This window comes from Mustela nivalis, assembly GCF_964662115.1.
Source record: "Mustela nivalis genome assembly, chromosome: 10".
Lineage (NCBI taxonomy): Eukaryota > Metazoa > Chordata > Mammalia > Carnivora > Mustelidae > Mustela > Mustela nivalis.
This window is the reverse complement of record NC_139029.1, coordinates 50,016,051-50,035,475: the sequence shown is the minus strand read 5'-3', so window position 1 is coordinate 50,035,475 and position 19,425 is coordinate 50,016,051. Positions and strand designations below refer to the sequence as shown.

At 43.4% G+C, this 19,425-nt stretch overlaps 1 protein-coding gene across 1 annotated transcript in view; it reads right to left on the bottom strand.

Moving 5' to 3' along the window:
• Positions 1-19,425, bottom strand: part of PGM1 (phosphoglucomutase 1) — a 62,920-nt gene that overhangs the window by 8,696 nt on the left and 34,799 nt on the right. Inside the window, exons 4-8 of the mRNA XM_082687847.1 lie at positions 17,965-18,090; positions 15,197-15,387; positions 13,760-13,914; positions 10,913-11,028; positions 401-536 (exon numbers count right to left, since the gene is read on the bottom strand). Coding sequence (XP_082543973.1) covers positions 401-536; positions 10,913-11,028; positions 13,760-13,914; positions 15,197-15,387; positions 17,965-18,090 — 724 coding nt within the window. The remainder of the gene's footprint in view (positions 1-400; positions 537-10,912; positions 11,029-13,759; positions 13,915-15,196; positions 15,388-17,964; positions 18,091-19,425) is intronic.

Below are 19,425 nucleotides of genomic sequence, written 5' to 3'. Positions count from 1 at the left end.
ATAAAAGGCAACCCTTATTGAATTATTTTAAAATCCCTCAATCTGTAGAGGCTAGATGAACTAGGGTTTTATTATCACTTGAGAAACAGGAAAAAAATCTATACACGGGGGGCGCCTGGGTGGCTCATTGGTTTGGGCTGCTGCCTTCGGCTTGGGTCATGATCTCAGGGTCCTGGGATCGAGCCCCGCATCGGGCTCCCTGCTCCGCAGGAAGCCTGCTTCCCTCTCTCTCTCTCTCTCTGCCTGCCTCTCTGCCTACTTGTGATCTCTGTCTGTCAAATAAATAAATAAAATCTTTAAAAAAAAAAATAAAAAAATAAAAAATAAATCTATACACATGAGTACTCTCTCAGCGCACTTCCCCACCCTACCTCTGTACCCCAGCCGGGCTGGGACTTACCTAGTGAAGAAATTCCGGCCGTACTTCTGCCAGTGATCTTTGAGAATGTCCTCCACGCTCTGTTTGCGGGTGGCTAGAATGGAGAGCCAAGCGAGGACCGCCCAGAGTCCATCTTTCTCACGGATATGATCAGAACCTGGCCAGGGGGCAGCAAGCAGCTTTGAGAAACACGATTTCTCCAAAACATTTGGGAATAAACTCAACAGTAAACATGGAGACCCAATCAAAAAAGTCATAAAACTTGACTGAGGAACTTGAATACATGGAAGGAACCACATAGGGAACAAAGCAACATAATATGGGAAAGAAGTTGATACTTCCCAAAGTGATCTAGATATTTACAGCAAATGTCAATAAAAATGTCAGAGGGATAATCTGGTGGAACTGGATATATCAATTACAAAGTATAAATGTGAGCAGAAAAAACAAACAAACAACAGAAGAACATGACCATTATAAATACTCAATAATTAAAAGCCTGACAGCCTAAATGGTACAAAAAAGGGCAGCTAGAAAGAGACCTAAACATGCATATGACTTGGATATATGATAAGGGTGTTACTTCAAGACTGTAGGAAAAGAAGGAATTTCTTTTTAAGTAGTATTTAGCTATCTAGCTAGACAGTTGGAAAAAAAATCAGTTTTTTCCCCTATAAAACACCACACCAAAAAGATTTCCAGGTAAATTACACATTCAAATATAAAATTTGAAAAGCTTTAAGTCCTTGACGATATATAAAAATAAAAGATATATATATATATATATATATAATATATACAATATAAATAAAATAGAAAATATATATAAATATATTGTCTAAGTCTTGGGAATGGCAAATACAGGTAAATTCAGAATTCATAAGAGAAAAAAGAATCTATGTATTTGCCTACTAAAAAAATTACTGGGGCGCCTGGGTGGCTCAGTGGGTTAAAGCCTCTGCCTTCAGCTCAGGTCATGACCCTAGGGTCCTGGGATCGAGCCCTGCTTTGGGCTCTCTGCTCAGCAAGAAGCCTGCTTCCCTTCCTCTCTCTCTGCCACCACTCTGCCTAATTATGATCTCTGTCAAATAAATAAATAAAATCTTTTTTAAAAATTATCATTTCGATCTGCAAAATAACTATAGGTAAAAGTAAAGGCCATTGGCAAACCTTAAAAAAAAACCAATTTGCAACATAAAGTAGATGTTTAATGTACCTCAATACAGAAAAAATTTACATGTTAATAAGGAAAAAGCAAAACTTCAATAGAAAAATAGCCCAAGGATATAAACAATCACTGAAGAATACATATAGGTACCCAATTATGTAGGAAGGTAGCATTATTTTTTAAGAAACAAATTGAAGTTAAAAACCCAAGAAGAAACTGCTACTTGTTTGACAAATGGCCACAGATTTTAAAATGAGAACATCTAGGATCAGGAGAGGTAGAAGGGAAATGGGGTTCCAGTATGCCACTGCAGGGAGAGGTACAACCTTCCAGAGACCAATTTGACAAAAAGTATCAAAGCCTTAAAAAACGGACCTACTTGTGGATCCAGCAACTCCAATCCAGAGCATCTTTCTTTAACCAAGAGGGGTTTGGTTAAGTCAACTATGGCACATCTGCCCCCTCCAAGGTACCTGCTAAAATCTTTACCAGAGCTAACACACTGGCTCATCCGGATGTGCTTATGTGCATGGAGATCCTCTTCCAAGAACCTGATACAGGACACAACTCTCCTTCTCAGTCCTTAATTTCCTTGTTCTAAAAGCCAAACAAAACGGAACAAAATCTCCACACATGGACCATACTGAGCGCTACTTTCTGACTCCTGAATAGGACTCAGTACAAACCCTCTCCCACAAGGCCATCATCATGCCTTAACTCTTCAAGTGCCTGTGCACCCTTCTTGACTTCCCACTGGGTCTTATTCTTCTTAGAACATCAGTGTCTCACAATGCTGGCTACGTAGTAGGCATGAGTGAAGTTTGTTTTCTTCCTCTTTTCATCCTTCTAAACCCAATTCAAATGTCCTCTCCAGTCTAGGACTAGTACCCAGCTCCCCTAGGCAGTTACGAGCTACATTCTCTTCCTTCCCTCATAGGGACCCGCTCAAACCCTCTACCGATTTATGAGCCTTTCACCCCGTTCCTCTCCTATTTCTTTCTTTTTTTTTTTTTTTAAGATTTTTATTTATTTATTTGACAGAGAGAGATCACAAGTAGGCAGAGAGGCAGGTTGGGGGTGGGGAAGGGGGAAGCAGGCTCCCCGCTGAGCAGAGAGCCCAATGCGGGAGGCTCGATCCCATGACCCTGGGATCCTGACTTGAGCTGAAGGCAAAGGCTTTAACCCGCTGAGCCACCCAGGTGCCCCTCTCACCTATTATTTCTTAAGAGACATCTTTTACTTATCCTTATAATGAAGTCTGGTGACTAGAATAGCACACTGAGTACTTTAACAACTAAGGAGTGCAATGAATGAGTTTATCGGTTAATTAATCTACTACATTTTTTCTTTCTCTTTTTGGCTCAAAAATCACACATTTTTTTTCCTTCAAAAGACCTTCTCTTCAATAAGATACCACTTTCAGAAACCACAGTTCTCAGAACCTGGAAGCTGACAGACCTGGAGATGTTGGGCAATACTTTTACGTAGCACTTTATGTAACAAATTCTTGGTTTATCGAATTTCATGATCTATGGACTTTTATTTGCCTGTATTGCTATCTCAAGGAACAGCAATGAGCTCTCTGGCCATTACAGCATTTGCAAATGATGTTTTGGCAATAGTTCACCCTGAGCAGCAAGATTCTGGCAGCTTCCCTGAAATACTGAGAATTCATGACAGAAGTATACAGCTTGGAATTATCTGTCTATGCTCCCATGGGTATTTTTCTTCCTTCCTTCCTTTTTCTTCTCTTTTTCTTATTTTGTATTTATTTATTTACTTAGGCTAGACTGAAAGCATAAGGGCCAGTGTCCTTTGTGTTTTTCCTGTTCTAAGTAAAGAATTCTGCTTTTTCTTTTATACAGAAAAGAAAATAAAATCTAAAGATCTTTTTTTTTTTTTTAAAGATTTTATTTATTTATTTGACAGAGAGAAATCACAAGTAGTCGGAGAGGCAGGCAGAGAGAGAGAGAGGGAAGCAGGCTCCCTGCCGAGCAGAGAGCCCGATGCGGGACTCGATCCCAGGACCCTGAGATCATGACCTGAGCCGAAGGCAGCGGCTTAACCCACTGAGCCACCCAGGCGCCCCAAAATCTAAAGATCTTAACCAATTCTGACGTAGTTACTCAGAGATAACTGAATCACACATCTAATACCATCAACCAAATATCTGTCTTGGATAACATGCACAAATATTCTATTCCATCTGCAAGATCCCTAGTCTCTGGAAATTCTTTTTTTTTTTTCAAAGATTTATTTATTTATTTGACAGACAGAGGTCACAAGTAGGCAGAGAGGCAGGCAGAGAGAGAGGAGGAAGCAGGCTCTCTGCTGAGCAGAGAGCCCGATGCGGGGCTCGATCCCAGGACCCCGGGATCATGACCTGAGCCGAAGGCAGAGGCTTTAACCCACTGAGCCACCCAGGCGCCCCGTCTCTGGAAATTCTTACTACTTTCACCAACCACCTTCATGTAATCAAAACTCTAGGTAACTCTACTACTCAGAAAGTCTGGGTACACTGGGTACACTTCTTTTCTTTCTTTCTTTTTCTTTTTTTTTTTTTTTTTTTTTTAGGATTTACTTCTTTTATTTTAGAGAGATAGAGTAACAGCTAGAACAAGTTGGGGAGCAGAGCGAATTTCAAACAGACTTCCTGCTGAGTGTGGAGCCCAACATGGGGCTCCATCCCAGGACCCTGAGATCATGACCTGAGCTGAAATCACGAGTCATGCTCAACCAACCGAGCCACCCAGGTGCCCCCAAAGTCCAGGTACATTTCATTTTCTTTAGGATTCTGATGAATGAGGACAAGTTACAAGTAAAAAAAAAAAAAAAAAAAAAAAAAGGCAATGGCGGATGTGTGTATGTCTAAAGATGTTGCTATTGTAGTCATGGCAATTGTGTTTCATTGGAAGTTGCTTGTATTTAAGTCATGAAACCTCAGGGTGCCTAGGTGGCTCAGTCAGTTAAGCATCTGCCTTTAGCTCAGGTCATGATCGCGGGGGTCCTGGGATGGAGTCCTGCATCAGGCTCTCTGCTCGGCAGGGAGCCTGCTTCTTCTTCTCCCTCTGCTGCTCCCCCCGCTTGTGCTCTCTTGCTCGCTCGCTCGCTCTCTCTGTCAAATAAATCTTAAAAAAAAAAAAGAGTCATGAAACCAGAATCTAAAACTCTGTTATTTAGCTTAACTTTTCCAAGCCTCAGTTTCCTTGACTATAAAATGGGAATAATGTTACCCTTCTCACACAACTGTAAGACTTTACCGTGATAGAGGGTAGAAATATTTAATAACTGCTAAGTACTATATAAATGCAAATTACCATTATGGATAAGGGAAAAATAAGAAATTTTGGGGGGGGAAATGAGTGCTTTCCACTACTTTATTAAGCTTTCAAAAATAATGGCTCTTAACTGTACACATTGGTGATAAAAATGGAATATAACCCAATACATTCTTTTCTCCGGGCAGTGGCATTACAGTGTTTTCCTCTTCTTCCTCATCTAATTTTCCCATTATGAATGTGAATTACTGCTATCATTTCTTTTAATTTAAAAAAGGGAAAAGAAGCCAGGCTCCCATAATTGTAAGGAAAGAGAAACACCGCCAGCAGCCACCCCTAGCCCTAGCTAACACAAAGGCAGTGGTGGGCTTTGCACTGGGTCTCTTCATACTCGGTCCAGCTCAGGGACTAACTGAATGCCTGGGAATTCTGCCCCTTCAGCGTCTTCAAACACCTGTCACTTGACTTCGGCCTAATCAGCACCTTGTGGTAAGTATACCCTCCTCTAGGTCAGGGCATATTCCAGGCCTTGGCCAAGAAAAATGTCAACGCTTGCTGAGGGAGCCAAAAGCTAACAGTTTGGGGATTAGTTTCCATTTACCAGTCTAGGCATCTTGGGAGTGCCCGGGTGCCTGCCTCTGCCAGGTGACAGGTCTGAGGATGGGGCAGTGGCAAGAAGAGCTACACGGAGTTGTCTGAATACACTTGCATCTGGCTGTCATGTCTTTCTATCTTTCTCTCTCTCCCCATCTTTAGCTCCCTTTTGGTCTTCTTCTTCTTCTTTTTTTAAGATTTATTTTACCCATTTAAGAGAGAGGGGGTAAGGGGAGAGGCAGAGGGTGAGGAAGAGAGAGAAACACAAGCAGACTCTGTGCTGAGTGTGGAGCCCAACCCAGGGCTCGATCCCATGACCCCGAGATCAGACCTGCGCCAAAAGCAAGAGTCAAATGCTCAAACCAACTGCACCACGCAGGTACCCCTCCCTTTTGGTCTTCTAAACACGATATTCTCTCTGCCTGGAAATTTCCCCTCCATATATCACCTATTAGCCTGGCTAACATCTCCTGCAATTACTTTCCACTTCACCCCAAACCAGGATGGCTTTCTTGTTGCCCTCCACGCTCACCCCTACTCCATCCTACCTGTCTGTTCTTACTCCACCTCAACTCTGAGGTGTATCCTGGGCTGATGCCTGCATATCAAACATCAATAAGGGTTTGCCCCAGAGTGGTCAGACCTAGCTGACTGGGTCGGAGGTCCAGCAGACCTGCTCTGTCTGCAGTCTTGTCCTCTTTGGCTTTTATGGCACAAATGAATTTACTCTGAAAGGAGAGGTAAGCTCCTCCGGAAGCCTGTTCCAGATCACTCCAGCCTTCAGGACCTCTCCCCCAGCCACCACCAGACTTTCCCTTTAGCAATGAACCCTGTATTGCCTTGTGACTCCCCTGGAACTGGGTCCTTGGAGGAATACTGCAAGAGCCTGACGGACAGGAGCCGCATCGTAACCCAAACTCCATCATGTGCTCAACAACTATGAATCAGTATCCACCATGTTCCAATACATGTTCCAATACATGTGTAAGACATGTTACTTGCCCTCACAGATGACCACAGACATACAGGGGAGGGAGACAGACATGCAGGTAACAGTTTAACTGAGTTAGTTATAATTAGGTTCTCAGCCAGTTTTAGTGCAGTATTCTGTCTGGGAACTCTCCAGAGACGGGCTGTTCTAATTTTCCCATGGCCACCTCACCGACAGGAAAATACACTCAAAAGCTGCGCAAGTCAGAATGTGCAGAGAACCAGACAGAAAATCGGATTCCCGACACGACAGAACCAGGTTAGGTGCCCTGCCAGTAAAGCTCCCAGGGCCCCCTGTATGTCACCATCAATCACTCTGTATACTTGTAATTACCTGGCCAGGGTCTGATGACTTCTTGCCCCAAATGTGGATTCTACAGGGCCCTGCACGAGACCATACCCATCGTACCCCCAGAGCCTCGCTCAGTATCTGGGATGCGGTTAAAGTTCAATAAACATTGGAAGAACGAGTCAATGCAAAGACGTACAAACATGAAAACCTTTTCCTAAGAAATTACAATTAAGAGAAATTTGCAAAGCATCAATGCTGAACTTCTTCAAGTCATCACTCCTACAGCACGCATCATCGCTAAAGCCTTTTAAAGATGCAGCAGGAAAAACTGTCACTAACCTCCAGACCTGGCCAGATCATAATTTACTGGCATATTTCTACATACCAGGTTCATCTTCAAAGGTCTTCTATACCTTTCCCAAGCCCCCCATTTTCCTGAGGCAGTTTCAAAAGCAGTGACATTCTATTCTATCTGCGACTTCACGTTCTATTTCCTTCCCCATTTCCCAACAAATTCAAGATGCGACAGAATACCACTTCCGCCCTCTGCCATTGTGTGTAAACATGGATATCATCATCTACAGTCAGGGGGGAACAATACCAATAACCGTGAGATCAGCCAAAAATAACAGGTTCAGCCTGTCTCGTTCTGGTGCCCATTTCTGAGTCCCTTTACCCCGACATTTGTAATGCTGATGTGTGAGGAAGAGTCCCAGCCTTTGTGGCTGTGATGATCCTGAGAGGCCGTGGCTGTCTCTGCATCATGGACAGACTAATGTATGCTTGGGAACATGAGTAATATTATGGCTTGTGCTCTGAAATGCTAGTGGTTTGTTTGCTGAGCTGGTTCTTCTGAAGTCTGACTCCTTTGCACCTCTTTGCAAGTCAACTTCTCTTCTTTTGTAAAAGCTCATCCGTTCTCACAAACACCTTACGTACCTGACTCTGAACTATAGAGTGGGAATGGTGTTGAGTCCCCACAGGGGTAAGGTAAGGATTCTCCACTGAGGTGTATGTTTAAGTCCAACAGCACTGCCTGCCAACTACGATTCCAACACCACACAGGAAATCACACCGAGTGACTTTGAAAGTCTTTTCATTTCCAACACCGGGATTCTGTTTGTCTAACTGGAGGGTGTCAGATGAATACTGTGGTCACTCACTCATTTATTCAACAAGTGTTTGCTGAGCTCCTACTCCACGCTGGCCTTTATAGGCGGCTCTGGGGATATGACGGAGAGTAAGACAGCTGTAATTCTTATTTTCACATAACACAGTCTAGTGGAGCACTGGCTAGATTAACTAGATGTTAATCAAGCAATCATAAGTAATTTTTAAATGACAGCTGTAATATATGCAAAAAAGGAGAAGTGTGTGTGCCATGAGAGCCAATAGGAAGGGGAGTGGACCCACAGTGGAAGGTTAGGGAGGCTTTCCCGAGAAACTGCTCCTGCTCTCATCTGGAAAAATACAGAAATAAAGGACACTGGACTCAAAGAAACTACGGAATTGAAATTCCACAGAGCTTATTTAGTCACTAGTGTCCACCCTGAGAAACTCTGTAAAGAAACTGCGGGAAGCACTCACCAGCAAGGGACTAGAAGGTGGAAATTAACTCCTCTATAAACAAGGAGATCAGAAGTTCACTTAAATGTCTTCAGCTGCTACTCATTCACAGCAGTAGAGGCCCATAGCTATGCAGCTTGGTTTTTGAACCATTTGTGGCAGAAACATTACAGAACAATTTTCTTTTTTTCAAAGAGAAAGAGAGTTTACGGATTATTCTCATGATGCATTCTCTCTTTGCATAAAGGAGATATCAAAGGGGAGATAAATCACGGTTGGCCCTTAGTATTTGAATAAACTGAATAAATAAAGAGGAACAAACTTTAACAAGAAATAATTTAAAGTCTAATGTCTGGGGTTCAAAGAAATCAATCCCTCAAATGTAACATGAGTGACAAATTTTCTTGGCAAATTCTCCTGAGTAAAAACTTAAAGGGGCTTCATTAGCCACATTATATGAGCTAAGCAGTATTACGAAATGCCCTGAAAGCTAAAATAAGTGAAAGTTATTTCCAAAAAAGCAGAGGGCCCGGTTCTCTAGAAATAATCATCCCACTCCAGTCTTTACTTTTTAGATCACACACGGATTTGGGCTCAGTTCTGGACCTGATCTAGGAGAGGCACTGGTGAACTTGGAAGCACCGAGAAGCTGGTGCTGGGCATACAAACAATGAGAAATGAGCGGGAGGACTAAGGATGGGTAGCCTGGACAGGAGAGGACCTGCAAGCTGCTTTGCAGTAGGTCAAGCCCTGTCATGTGAGAGGAGCCCCTTGTGGTATGCTCTCCAGGTGTGTTCCCAGCCTGTCCACTCAGGGACTCCTAATGGCTCCAGGCTTGGCATCCACCTTGCCCAGCGCTTCCCACATGGATCTACTGGGCAAGATGTCACTAGATATGACACACACACACACACACACACAAAGACAGAGAGAGATGTAGCTAACTGTTTAGGTAAAACTGTACAAACAGGACCCCTTACAGTAGAATGTTTCGGAATCTTTGAATGCTAATATCATTATGAATATCCAAGACAGAGAGCTGTGTTCCAAGTTTCCCAATATCTGTTGAATTCAGAACCCTTTCCTGGAATTAGTATCTTTCCACACACCCAAACACCCTGGGAAACCTTGTTCTAAACTTTTCTCCCTTTCGCTCTGTTCAGCACTGATACAGATACAGGGGATTAGCAAACCAAAGATTAAGACATGGTCCCTGCCTTCAAAGACAGCTTCGTCCATAAAAAAGAATGCTTGAAAGCAAGCCTGCACTTAATAACATTGAGGGGGGTGGTATTTCATAGAATACGACCACCTCACAGGTTCATGTACATTCATCTGGTATCCCACTGAGTAAGACGGCATCATCCATATTTTATGAAGTAGGACAAGGCTAAGCAGTGGCCTTGTATTCTCTGACTGAAGACACAGAATGCTGGGAAACCACTGAGTCTTCTTTGTGGACACTGTTCAGTCCCAAGACTCATCCATCTTTCTTACATCCTTCAATTCTATCAAGTCAATTCATTACCAAGGAGCATTGCCACCCCCTCTAGGACATTCCATTTCTTAGAGCTTTGTATATAGGTGTATTAAATTTACCAGCTCATTCTACCCACCCTACCCCAGGACTTGCAGGAAATGAAATAAAAGCAGTATTCAAACAGCTATTCAAAACCGTATTCAAATCAGTATTTAACCTGGTATGAATTGCAACTCAGTTGCAATTATAGAAGGTTAGATTTCAATCTTTGCTTTGCTTTGGTACTAAAGGACCAAGATCAGTCCTTTTATTTCAAAATATTGGGTAAAAATACTAAGAGGAGAAGAAATACGGCCAGTTGATGTACCTTGTAACCTGGCTGGAGACCAACACATAGATAAGGGCCACAAGCCTGAACGGAGGGTTAGAAAGGTGAGAAACTGACATGGGTAGGATGAGGCAGTAGGGAAGGTCATGAAAGTAGGACTTCCGGTCAGCATTTGGACAGGCAGAGAGGAGGGAGAGCAGAGAAGGTAGGGTCTAAGGGTCTTGAAAGGTCCCCCAGCCTACCACGTCCCCTCCCCTCATCACGCTAACCATTTTTGCAGACCTCCTCACAGACAAGGACATGGTTCTCATCTCTTGATCACCTAGCAACTTCCTTCTACCCTAAGGGCCTCCTTCCATTTAACCTTAATGAATCACAACTTGTTGCTACAGTAAACTTGGGCCGGTTCAAGAGAAAGATTTAATGCTGTGCGGCAACTTCCTCTTAAATAAAAACGAAAAACTGACTCGTTCCACCGTATTTCTTCCCCAGAAAGGAAAACATTTATAAAGGTTTCCTTGGCCACAGAGGGAAGAAACACATGTTTATCACTCTGTTTAATCTCTACGGGCTCAGGGACGATGCCGCCGAGGGGGCCCCCCAAACTTCCTGTCTCGGTGGATCTGATCCTCTGGAAGTAAAATTAGCCCTCCTCGGCTAAGCAGGCTCACGGCTTTTCAAATGTGTACACTTCGCCAGGGTTGTTATAAATAGACTGCATTTTGATTTAGGACACATCAGCCACCGGTGCTATTTTGGTCCCGCCTTAGCAGTCAGAGCGTCCCCGCAAGTCGTGTTTACAGGAAAGGGCACGGTAGCACAGGGCCATGCACTCACCAGTCCCGAAGCTCTCCTCCCCACAGAGGGACAGTTTGCTCGCATCCATCAAATTCCCGAAAAACTTCCAGCCCGTTGGGGTCTCATACAAAGCGATCTTTGTAGCATTAGCCACCCTTCGAAGACATGAAATCAAAGTTACATCACAGCAGGACTGTTAGCTTAGCCACATGAGGGGGGGCACTGGCAACCGTTATTGTAATCAAGGGTCCCATTTAGCACGGCTTGGAGGTACACATAATTCTAAGATGGACGGAAAATCGTAGGAGAAAACTTGTGCACAATGGGCTACTATATGTGGAGTCGGAGGAGGGGGTAAAAGAGGAAGAAGGAAGAATTAATTCAGGTCACCGAGGTTAATATCTTAGAAGGAGCAACAGTAGCAAAATGTGCAAGGCTGTTTTTGAGGCTCCTTCCACCCAACGTGTTCTGGACACGGACTACAGCTATCAGCATTCCATAAAGAACAAAGGAAGGATGTTTTGATGCACTTCACGTCACAGACGCATGGAATATTGGGCTTAGGAGGGCACCATTTTACAGAAGAGGAAACGGGGTCTAGGATGGTAGGTGACCAGCCTAAGGTCCAGAGAGCCAGGATGAGCAACAGCCTGCTATCTAGCCGCCCGGTCAATGCTCTTTTCATTGCACCAGAAGGCCCAGAAAGGACAGTGTCTTGTGGGTCTCCCATTTGTACCAACTCCCCCACGCTACTCTTTGGTCCCCTATCCTCTCCAACACATCTTCTACTCATTCCTATATTCTGTAGACTATTTAGAATCTTAAAGGCCTTTTTTTTTCTTTCTTTCTTTCTTTTTTTAAAGATCTCTTTCCCTCTGAAAAGGAAGACAAATCCACATTTAATTCGCTGTTTTTAAAGTTCTGCCTTCCAGAAAGCTGACCTTATTGCTAGCAGAGCAATGTCACGTTTAGACTCTAACATCTGAAGAAAATTAAATCTATAAGCTTGAAAGCTGAAAATACAATAAACTTTTACCTGGGTAATGAATTATTTCCATTGTGATTCTATATGTGCATTACCAATTTTTCCAAAAACCATCTCTTGGATGACATGGAAGTTATTTCCAGGCCTGCTAGGTCTAATTACAACAGCTCGGCCAAAACCAGCTCACAACTTCAGCTGCAGGGTGTGGACCCAGAAGCACAGGGTTCTAATTCTCACTTTGACTTAGCTGTGGGGTCTTCAATAAGATGACTAGCCTCTCTGACATTTGGGGTCCTCTTCTTTAGGATGAGGATTGCTGTGCCAATCAATTAAGACTATAAACCACTCTATGAATATTATCAATTTCTTCTTAGCATAAGAGAAGTTAGCACTGATTGTGTTAACACATATCCCTCCTCTCCCCCACAGTAGGAAACTACTACATGGACCACTTGGGCCGATGAGGAGCAAAGGTTCTGGGTTCAAATTCTGACTCAGCCATTTACTAGCTGAGTGACCTTGGGCAAGTTACTTAACTTCTTTGGCCTTTTGTTTTCCCACCTCTAAAGTGAGGTTATAGATACCATTGACCTCGTAAGGTTGGTTTGAGAATTAAATGACTTAAAACACAAGGCAATGCTCAATAAATATCAGTTATTCCTAGAAGAACCTTGATATATCCATTCTGCTTTCTTCTCTGACCTTGACCTTTTATTCATTCACTCATTCCTTATTCATTCATTCACCAAACATTTACTGGGCACCTAACATGTTCTAATTAGCATTCTCCTTGGTCCTCATTTACTATGTATTACTTGTATTTTTCTAATTGTTTTAGATGTGTTCTCACAAATCACCTTAAAGCCTTTGTAAATGAGGGGTTATATAACAAATAAATAAATGAGCAAATTTGAGATACTAAATGTTTATTATACCACGTCCTTTCTCATAAAAACTGAATATAATTTTCCTTAACTATTTGAGCTTTTTGTTTATTTGGATTTGGGAGAAATGAACATTTACTGTATTTGTGTATGGACGGGCACCCAGTGAGGGATGGACGTGGAATGCTTCTTCAGAAATTCTCTGACATACTGACCCTCCTTTGAACTGCTCTTTCATTCAAACTCTGTGCACACCTGCTAAAGGGGGGGGGGGGGTGGTTCTCCGGAGTGATGGCTTCAGTACAGTGGGGTTGTCATCCACTCATTTCTTCAGTAACATTCAACTGTTCTTTTTAAGAAAGTGTGTATGTGTGTGTGTCCTACTGTGCGCCAGGCACACCATGGCATACACTTCAGTGAATAAGACAGTCTTTTCTCTGTAGAAGTTTACAGTGTAGCAGGGCAGACAGGTAAGCAAACAAGCTACGGAAACAGTGTGGTAAGTGCTGGAATGGAAGAAGCACAGGGGACGTGAGGAAGCACAGAGAGGGGACAGCTAATCCAGAAAAAAACCCACCCCTTTCCTCATAAACACTTATATGTGAAATACAAAAAACAAAACAAACAAACAAACAGATTCTTACATAGAACAAACTGGCGGTTGCCAGAGGGGAGGTGGGTGGGGGAATGTTGAAACAGGTGACGGAGATTAAGAGATACAAGTCCCAGAAATGCAGAGCACAGCATAGGGACCACAGTCAGTAATACTGCAATTACATCGTATGGGGACCGGTGGGGACCCCGCTTCCTGCGGTGAGCACTAATACACAGAATTGCCGAATCAATATGGTGTGGGCCTAACACTAATAAAACACTATATATTAATTCTACTTCAATAAACAATGTTTGACTAAATAAACAGCACACATTATGCCTTAGATGCCCAAGCTGCAGAGGAGCAAGAGTGTTCTGGACACAGAGAAGAGCCCCGTGAGGGCCATGGGAATGAAGACCTACCGGTCCAGGGCCCCACTGGTGGGCATGCTGCGGGCAAAGCCTCGGACCCCGGTTTGCTGGAAATACGGAATGCTGAAGATGTTGGCAGCAATGACAGCCACGGAGTCCGAAGGGTTCACAAAGAACCCATGCTTGCCCAGAATCATGTTTCGATCCTTTGGGAGAAGGGGGATTCAAAGGAAGAGCTTTTAATCAAACTGTTAAACAAACAAACAAACAAACAAACACCACCAACAACAAAAAACTATCTTACATGGGGGGGTATCAAAATTTTAAATTCTCAAATTTAAAACTGGTATCTTTATTCATACTGGGTTCTAAGCACTGGACTTTGTTTCTAATGGCTCTGCATAGTATACCGCTACACCAAAGGCACCCCCATGCCAAAAAACCAGAAACTGTTTTCAATTAAAGTGCAAGCACAAACTCCTTCTGAACCAGAATCTCTGCTCTTCCTCCAGAGGCCAGCTGACTTGAACTTCCCAGACCTTTTCCAAACTCTGGAATCAATCACCTCTCTCCCAAAGGAGAGAAGAGATCGACATAAGAAGAGGAAACAATGACTGTTCGCATAGTTTGGTGGGCCTACCAGGCATCTTTCGAGGAATAAAGCAGATTTCTTCAAGAAAGGGCTCCTAAATCACGGCCCCTCCATCTGATGCAGGGCCCAGCAAAACACACTGCCACCTTCACTGCTTCCTCGGTGACTGGTGTAAGGGAGTACTCGAGTAACACAGTGTATGGAGGAAAAAAAAAAAAAATCCCATCATGCCCTGCTTCAGAAAGGGGCACTGCAAAATAATGTCTTGGAGGACCTTTTAATTGTCCAAAATTTTGATATGGGAAATTTTATGTTTTTTTGGAAATAATGGATTCTGGCTGAATTTAAGAAGAAGAGCAATACAAATGTATTTTCGTCTAAGTAAAACGTGTAGTACCAATGAAAATACATTTCTTCCCTGTCTGTTATATAGTCACCAATGTAAATAAAACAGCCTGTTTATTAAAGATACTAAGTGTAGAGAAGGAATAAAAGGTTAATTCTCTCATTATAGTTTTATTATTCAGCTAATGCGAATGACAAATGGATATAAGGCCAAAATCTTTTAAAGGATTAAATAAACCTAGGATGGATTTCTAGAACCTGACCAGCTCATGAAGCACCAGCTGTTATACCGTAACTGAGCTCTGATTACCCTGCCACTCTTAGGAAACAGGAATACCTAAAACCAAACACGTGGGTCCCATTTCAAGGATTTATTCCTGTACATGAGGGTCTTCTAATAACTTAGCCCTGACCCCATGTGCAGTGAGGACTCCTCAACAGTCACTCACTCACAAACCCCACAGGGCCTGATGGAAGCAGCCTGCTTCTCCCCGCTTTGTAGGACCAGGCCTGGCCCGCGTCAGAGTTCATGGAAACGCCCTTGTACCTACCCCATCTCCATCAAAGGCAGCCCCGAAGTCGTGCTCTCCTGTTTTCATGGTCTCCACCAGGTCAGCGGCGTAGGTGAGGTTGGGGTCAGGGTGGTGACCTCCGAAGTCCTCCAGAGGGACACAGTTAACCGCTGAGTTGGCAGGGGCACCCAGTTCTTCGCAGAGGATCTTCTTCACGTATGGTCCCACAACTACGTAAAATGTGAAATGAAGAATCAGAAACTATGATTTGTTAAAGCATGTCAGGATCAGGGGAGGGGGTGGAGGCATTCTAAGGAGAACGGCAGGAAGGGCAATGAGAACATAAAGCCTACGTTCAGGGGCCAGCGGAGAGGTAAGTCTGACTGGGATGGAAGGTTGTGCCAAAAGGAATAATGAGGGGTTCGACTAGAAAAGGTGGGGCTAGTTGATGAAGGAAAACAGGGGAAGGCAGGGGAGTTAGTGTCTATGAAGGACCTACTAAACACCTTGCCAGGGGCTTCACAACCATTTTCTCACTCCTCCCCCCACCCAAAAAAAAGAGCTCACAACATAGGAGAGCTTAGTGCTTAAGAGCTTGGACTCTGGAATCAGTGTCTGGGTTCAAATCCCAGCTTGGTTAACCATGGGCTGTACAACTGTGGGAAAGTTGAAAGTTATTTCACTTCTCCGAGCCTCTAGCTACCCTATCTGCAAAATGAGGAGAATAACGGTGGCTACCTAATAGGGCTGGTGTGAGGATTCAACGAGTTAATAGATAGGAAGCCCTGAGGACAGCACCCGGCACATATGTTAGAAATATTTGCATTATGATTATCACCTCTACTTTATAGATCAGAAAACTGGTCTGAGATGAAGCCATTTGCCAGAATTTACGTATCTAGTGGGAGAGGGAGCTGGGCTTCAGAGCCCTAATCCTCCTACTATATCTGGTTATCAGACAAACTGGTTAAAAATAGAAACAAATAAAAAGTAAGAACTACCAGCAAGAGGAAAAACCAGTCACATACTTTTATGGTGACATTTTGTACAACTACCAAGAACATTCATCTCTAAAATGCTGAGAATGTGTTTTCATCAAGGAAGGTACAGACACCAATGTAGGCCACAGAGGTTGGAAGAAGGCAGAAGATGTTTCTCCAGTTAAGGGTCACATTAAGGAGGCTGTGGACACACCACACAATAAGGTCAAGGCAGCCAGGGCTGTGAAGGATATAGAAACTGAGGCATTAGAGGAACCTCTGAAAGACCTGGAGAACAAAGTGTAAAGTGTACTTCAAGACTAGCTTCCTCTACCCCACACCCCAACACAAACCCATTCTTTTTATTTTTTTTATTTCTAGTTTTTATTTAAAATCTAGGGGCGCCTGGGTGGCTCAGTGGTTTGGGCTGCTGACTTCGGCTCGGGTCATGATCTCAGGGTCCTGGGATCGAGCCCTGCATCGGGCTCTCTGCTCCGCAGGAAGCCTGCTTCTCTCTCTCTCTCTCTCTGCCTGCCTCTCTGCCTACTTGTGATCTCTGTCTGTCAAATAAATAAATAAAATCTTTAAAAAAAAAATAAAATCTAGTTAATTAACATATAAAGCCCATTCTTAAGCCATTCTCCTCACTTCCCTAACATAACATCTCTTAAGCCTTTGTGGCTCTGCTCCAGCCATTGCATCAGCTGGAAATGACCACCCTAGATCCTTCTTTCATAAAAACTAAGTGGGTTGCCAACTTCTTCCAGGAAACCTCTCTTGATACTGCTAGTCAAGCTATGCCTTCTTTCATACCCCAAACAGAATACTAGAAATTCTATCTATCCCTCATTTGGTTAGCAGTTTTTGACCCATCCCATCTCCCCAAGTCCCTGCCTACCCCCAATCACACATGTAGTAGGTACTCAATATATACCAGGTGAATGGTTTGAAATGACAGAATGGCTATTATCTTAGTAAGGAAGTGGACACATTCTGTGGGACTCCAGAAGCAACTTAGGACTCAAAGGTGAGGTTCAGGGATGGAAGATATCAGCCCACCAGAAGGTTTTCTAACTGTGGTTTCACAGTGTAACAGGAGGTCCTAATGGCACATCAAAAAGGTTCAATCCCAGACAGAAAGTCTTCCCAACAAGGCACACAGCTGGACTCTAAAACCAGGGAGACTCTTTCCTGCTCAAAGATTCAAAAATTCTAAATTTATTACAAAACAAATAAATAACCTCTGTGCTCAGGAATTCCCGTATTTCTCCATGTGACAAAGCCTCACGGGTTCTAGTCTACAATGATGGCTGCTGTCTCTGCTGACCAGGCCACACACCCACAGAGGAAGAAGAGGGAGAGACACCCAACTGTTGTTCCTGAATTTAATCCTCAGCTTGCTCTTGTAAGCTCTGCTCTTCTAAGAAAAGGCACATGTGGGGGCAGCTGAGTGAGGTATGGGACTCAGAACATGTTCACCTCTTCTAGCAAATGACTGCCCCCCCCCGACTTGGAATAGATGGGGGCGTTTGGGAAGAATGTGAGGTATCTTCTGAGGGGGAGGAAGCACCCACAAAAAGTTGCTTAATGTGGAAACTCTGACCTTTGCACTACCTTGCCACAAGGAATGTCTCTACTGTTTTTTGGCTGTATACAATTAGATCTTTATCTATGTGAATGACACTCTGATACGGTTGCAAACTCACTATTTAAAAACCGTGAAGCAGAGAGTCTCGAGAAAAGGCTTGTTACAGCATCATGGTACCCAAAATAGAGAGCAGCTTGCTGTCTCTGAGAGGAGGCAAGGGAAGAGACATGGCTCCATACCTCCATGCATGGCATCAATACGGATCTTCAGTCGGTTTGGACCAGAAAGTAGTTCTTTCAGTGCATTGAAATCAAAGATGTTCCTCAGCATGGTAGCATAAGCTTCCACGGAGTCCACAATTTCCACTGTGAGAACAAGCAAAGTTAAAATATGGGGGAACTAAACACATTAAGAAATATTACCCTCAGGGGCACCTGGGTGGCTCAGTGGGTTAAGCCGCTGCCTTCGGCTCAGGTCATGATCTCAGGGTCCTGGGATCGTGTCCCGCATCGGGCTCTCTGCTCAGCAGGGAGCCTGCTTCCTCCTCTCTCTCTGCCTGCCTCTCTGCCTACTTGTGATCTCTCTCTGTCAAATAAATAAATAAAATCTTTAAAAAAAAAAAGAAAGAAATATTACCCTCAGGCCGCCTGGGTGGCTCAGTCAGTTTAAGCATCTGACTCCTGATTTCAGCTCAGGTCATGATCTCAAGGGTCGTGAGATTGAGCCGCGTGTCAGGCTCTGTGCTGAGCTGAGCATGGAGCCTGCTTAGGATTCTCTCTCTCTTTCTGCCCCTCCCACCTCCTTTAAAAAAATTTTTTTAAAGAAATATTATCTTCTGAAATGATTACATTGCTGTAAACCCACAATAGCTACTTTAAAACGATAATTATCAAACCCCTTCAGTATGCCCAGGCTGTTACACAATCTCTTACTCAATACTAACAATATTCCTGACAGCAAATGTTCTTAGTCCTATTCTGCAGACAAGAAAGCTTCAAGCCTGAAAGGGTAAGTAACTTGCCCACATAGCTGGGATGGGGCACACGTGGGATTTTTTTTTTTTTTTCAAGATTTTTATTTATTTATTTGACAGAGATCACAAGTAGGCAGAGAGGCAGGCAGAGAGAGAGGAAGGGAAGCAGGGTCCCTGCTGAGCAGAGAGCCCTATGCACGGCTGGATCCCAGGACCCCGGGATCATGACCTGAGCAGAAGGCAGAGGCTTTAACCCACTGAGCCACCCAGGTGCCCCACACATGGGATTTTTGACACAGGTTTGCCTGACTGTAAATTCGGCTACGTGGCCACACTCACTCCTTGCCTATCACCATAAGAAGCATATTTTGATGATATAAGTAACAGGAAATGCAATGCCCACTTTCCTTTCCTTTTTCTAGGCTCACTTCCATGGAATTTAATGGTAAAAAGCAGGGAAAAAAATTTTTAATAAACCACTTCCCACGTGTACCACTAAAGAAATAAAACAAATATAAGAACTTAGTATTGTTCTTGTTGGATGTGCGGGGTTCTGAACATTTTTGAAACTCTAAGAGTTTAAGAAATTCTCTACTGGTGTTTTCTAAACCCTAAGCATGTCTTCAAGATGTGCCAAGGTGCCAGGTTATCTTTGTTAGGATGAAACCGTGACCTCTCGATGGGTAGGTTCCAATAAAAATGCATTCCATCAAATTGCAATCCAGAG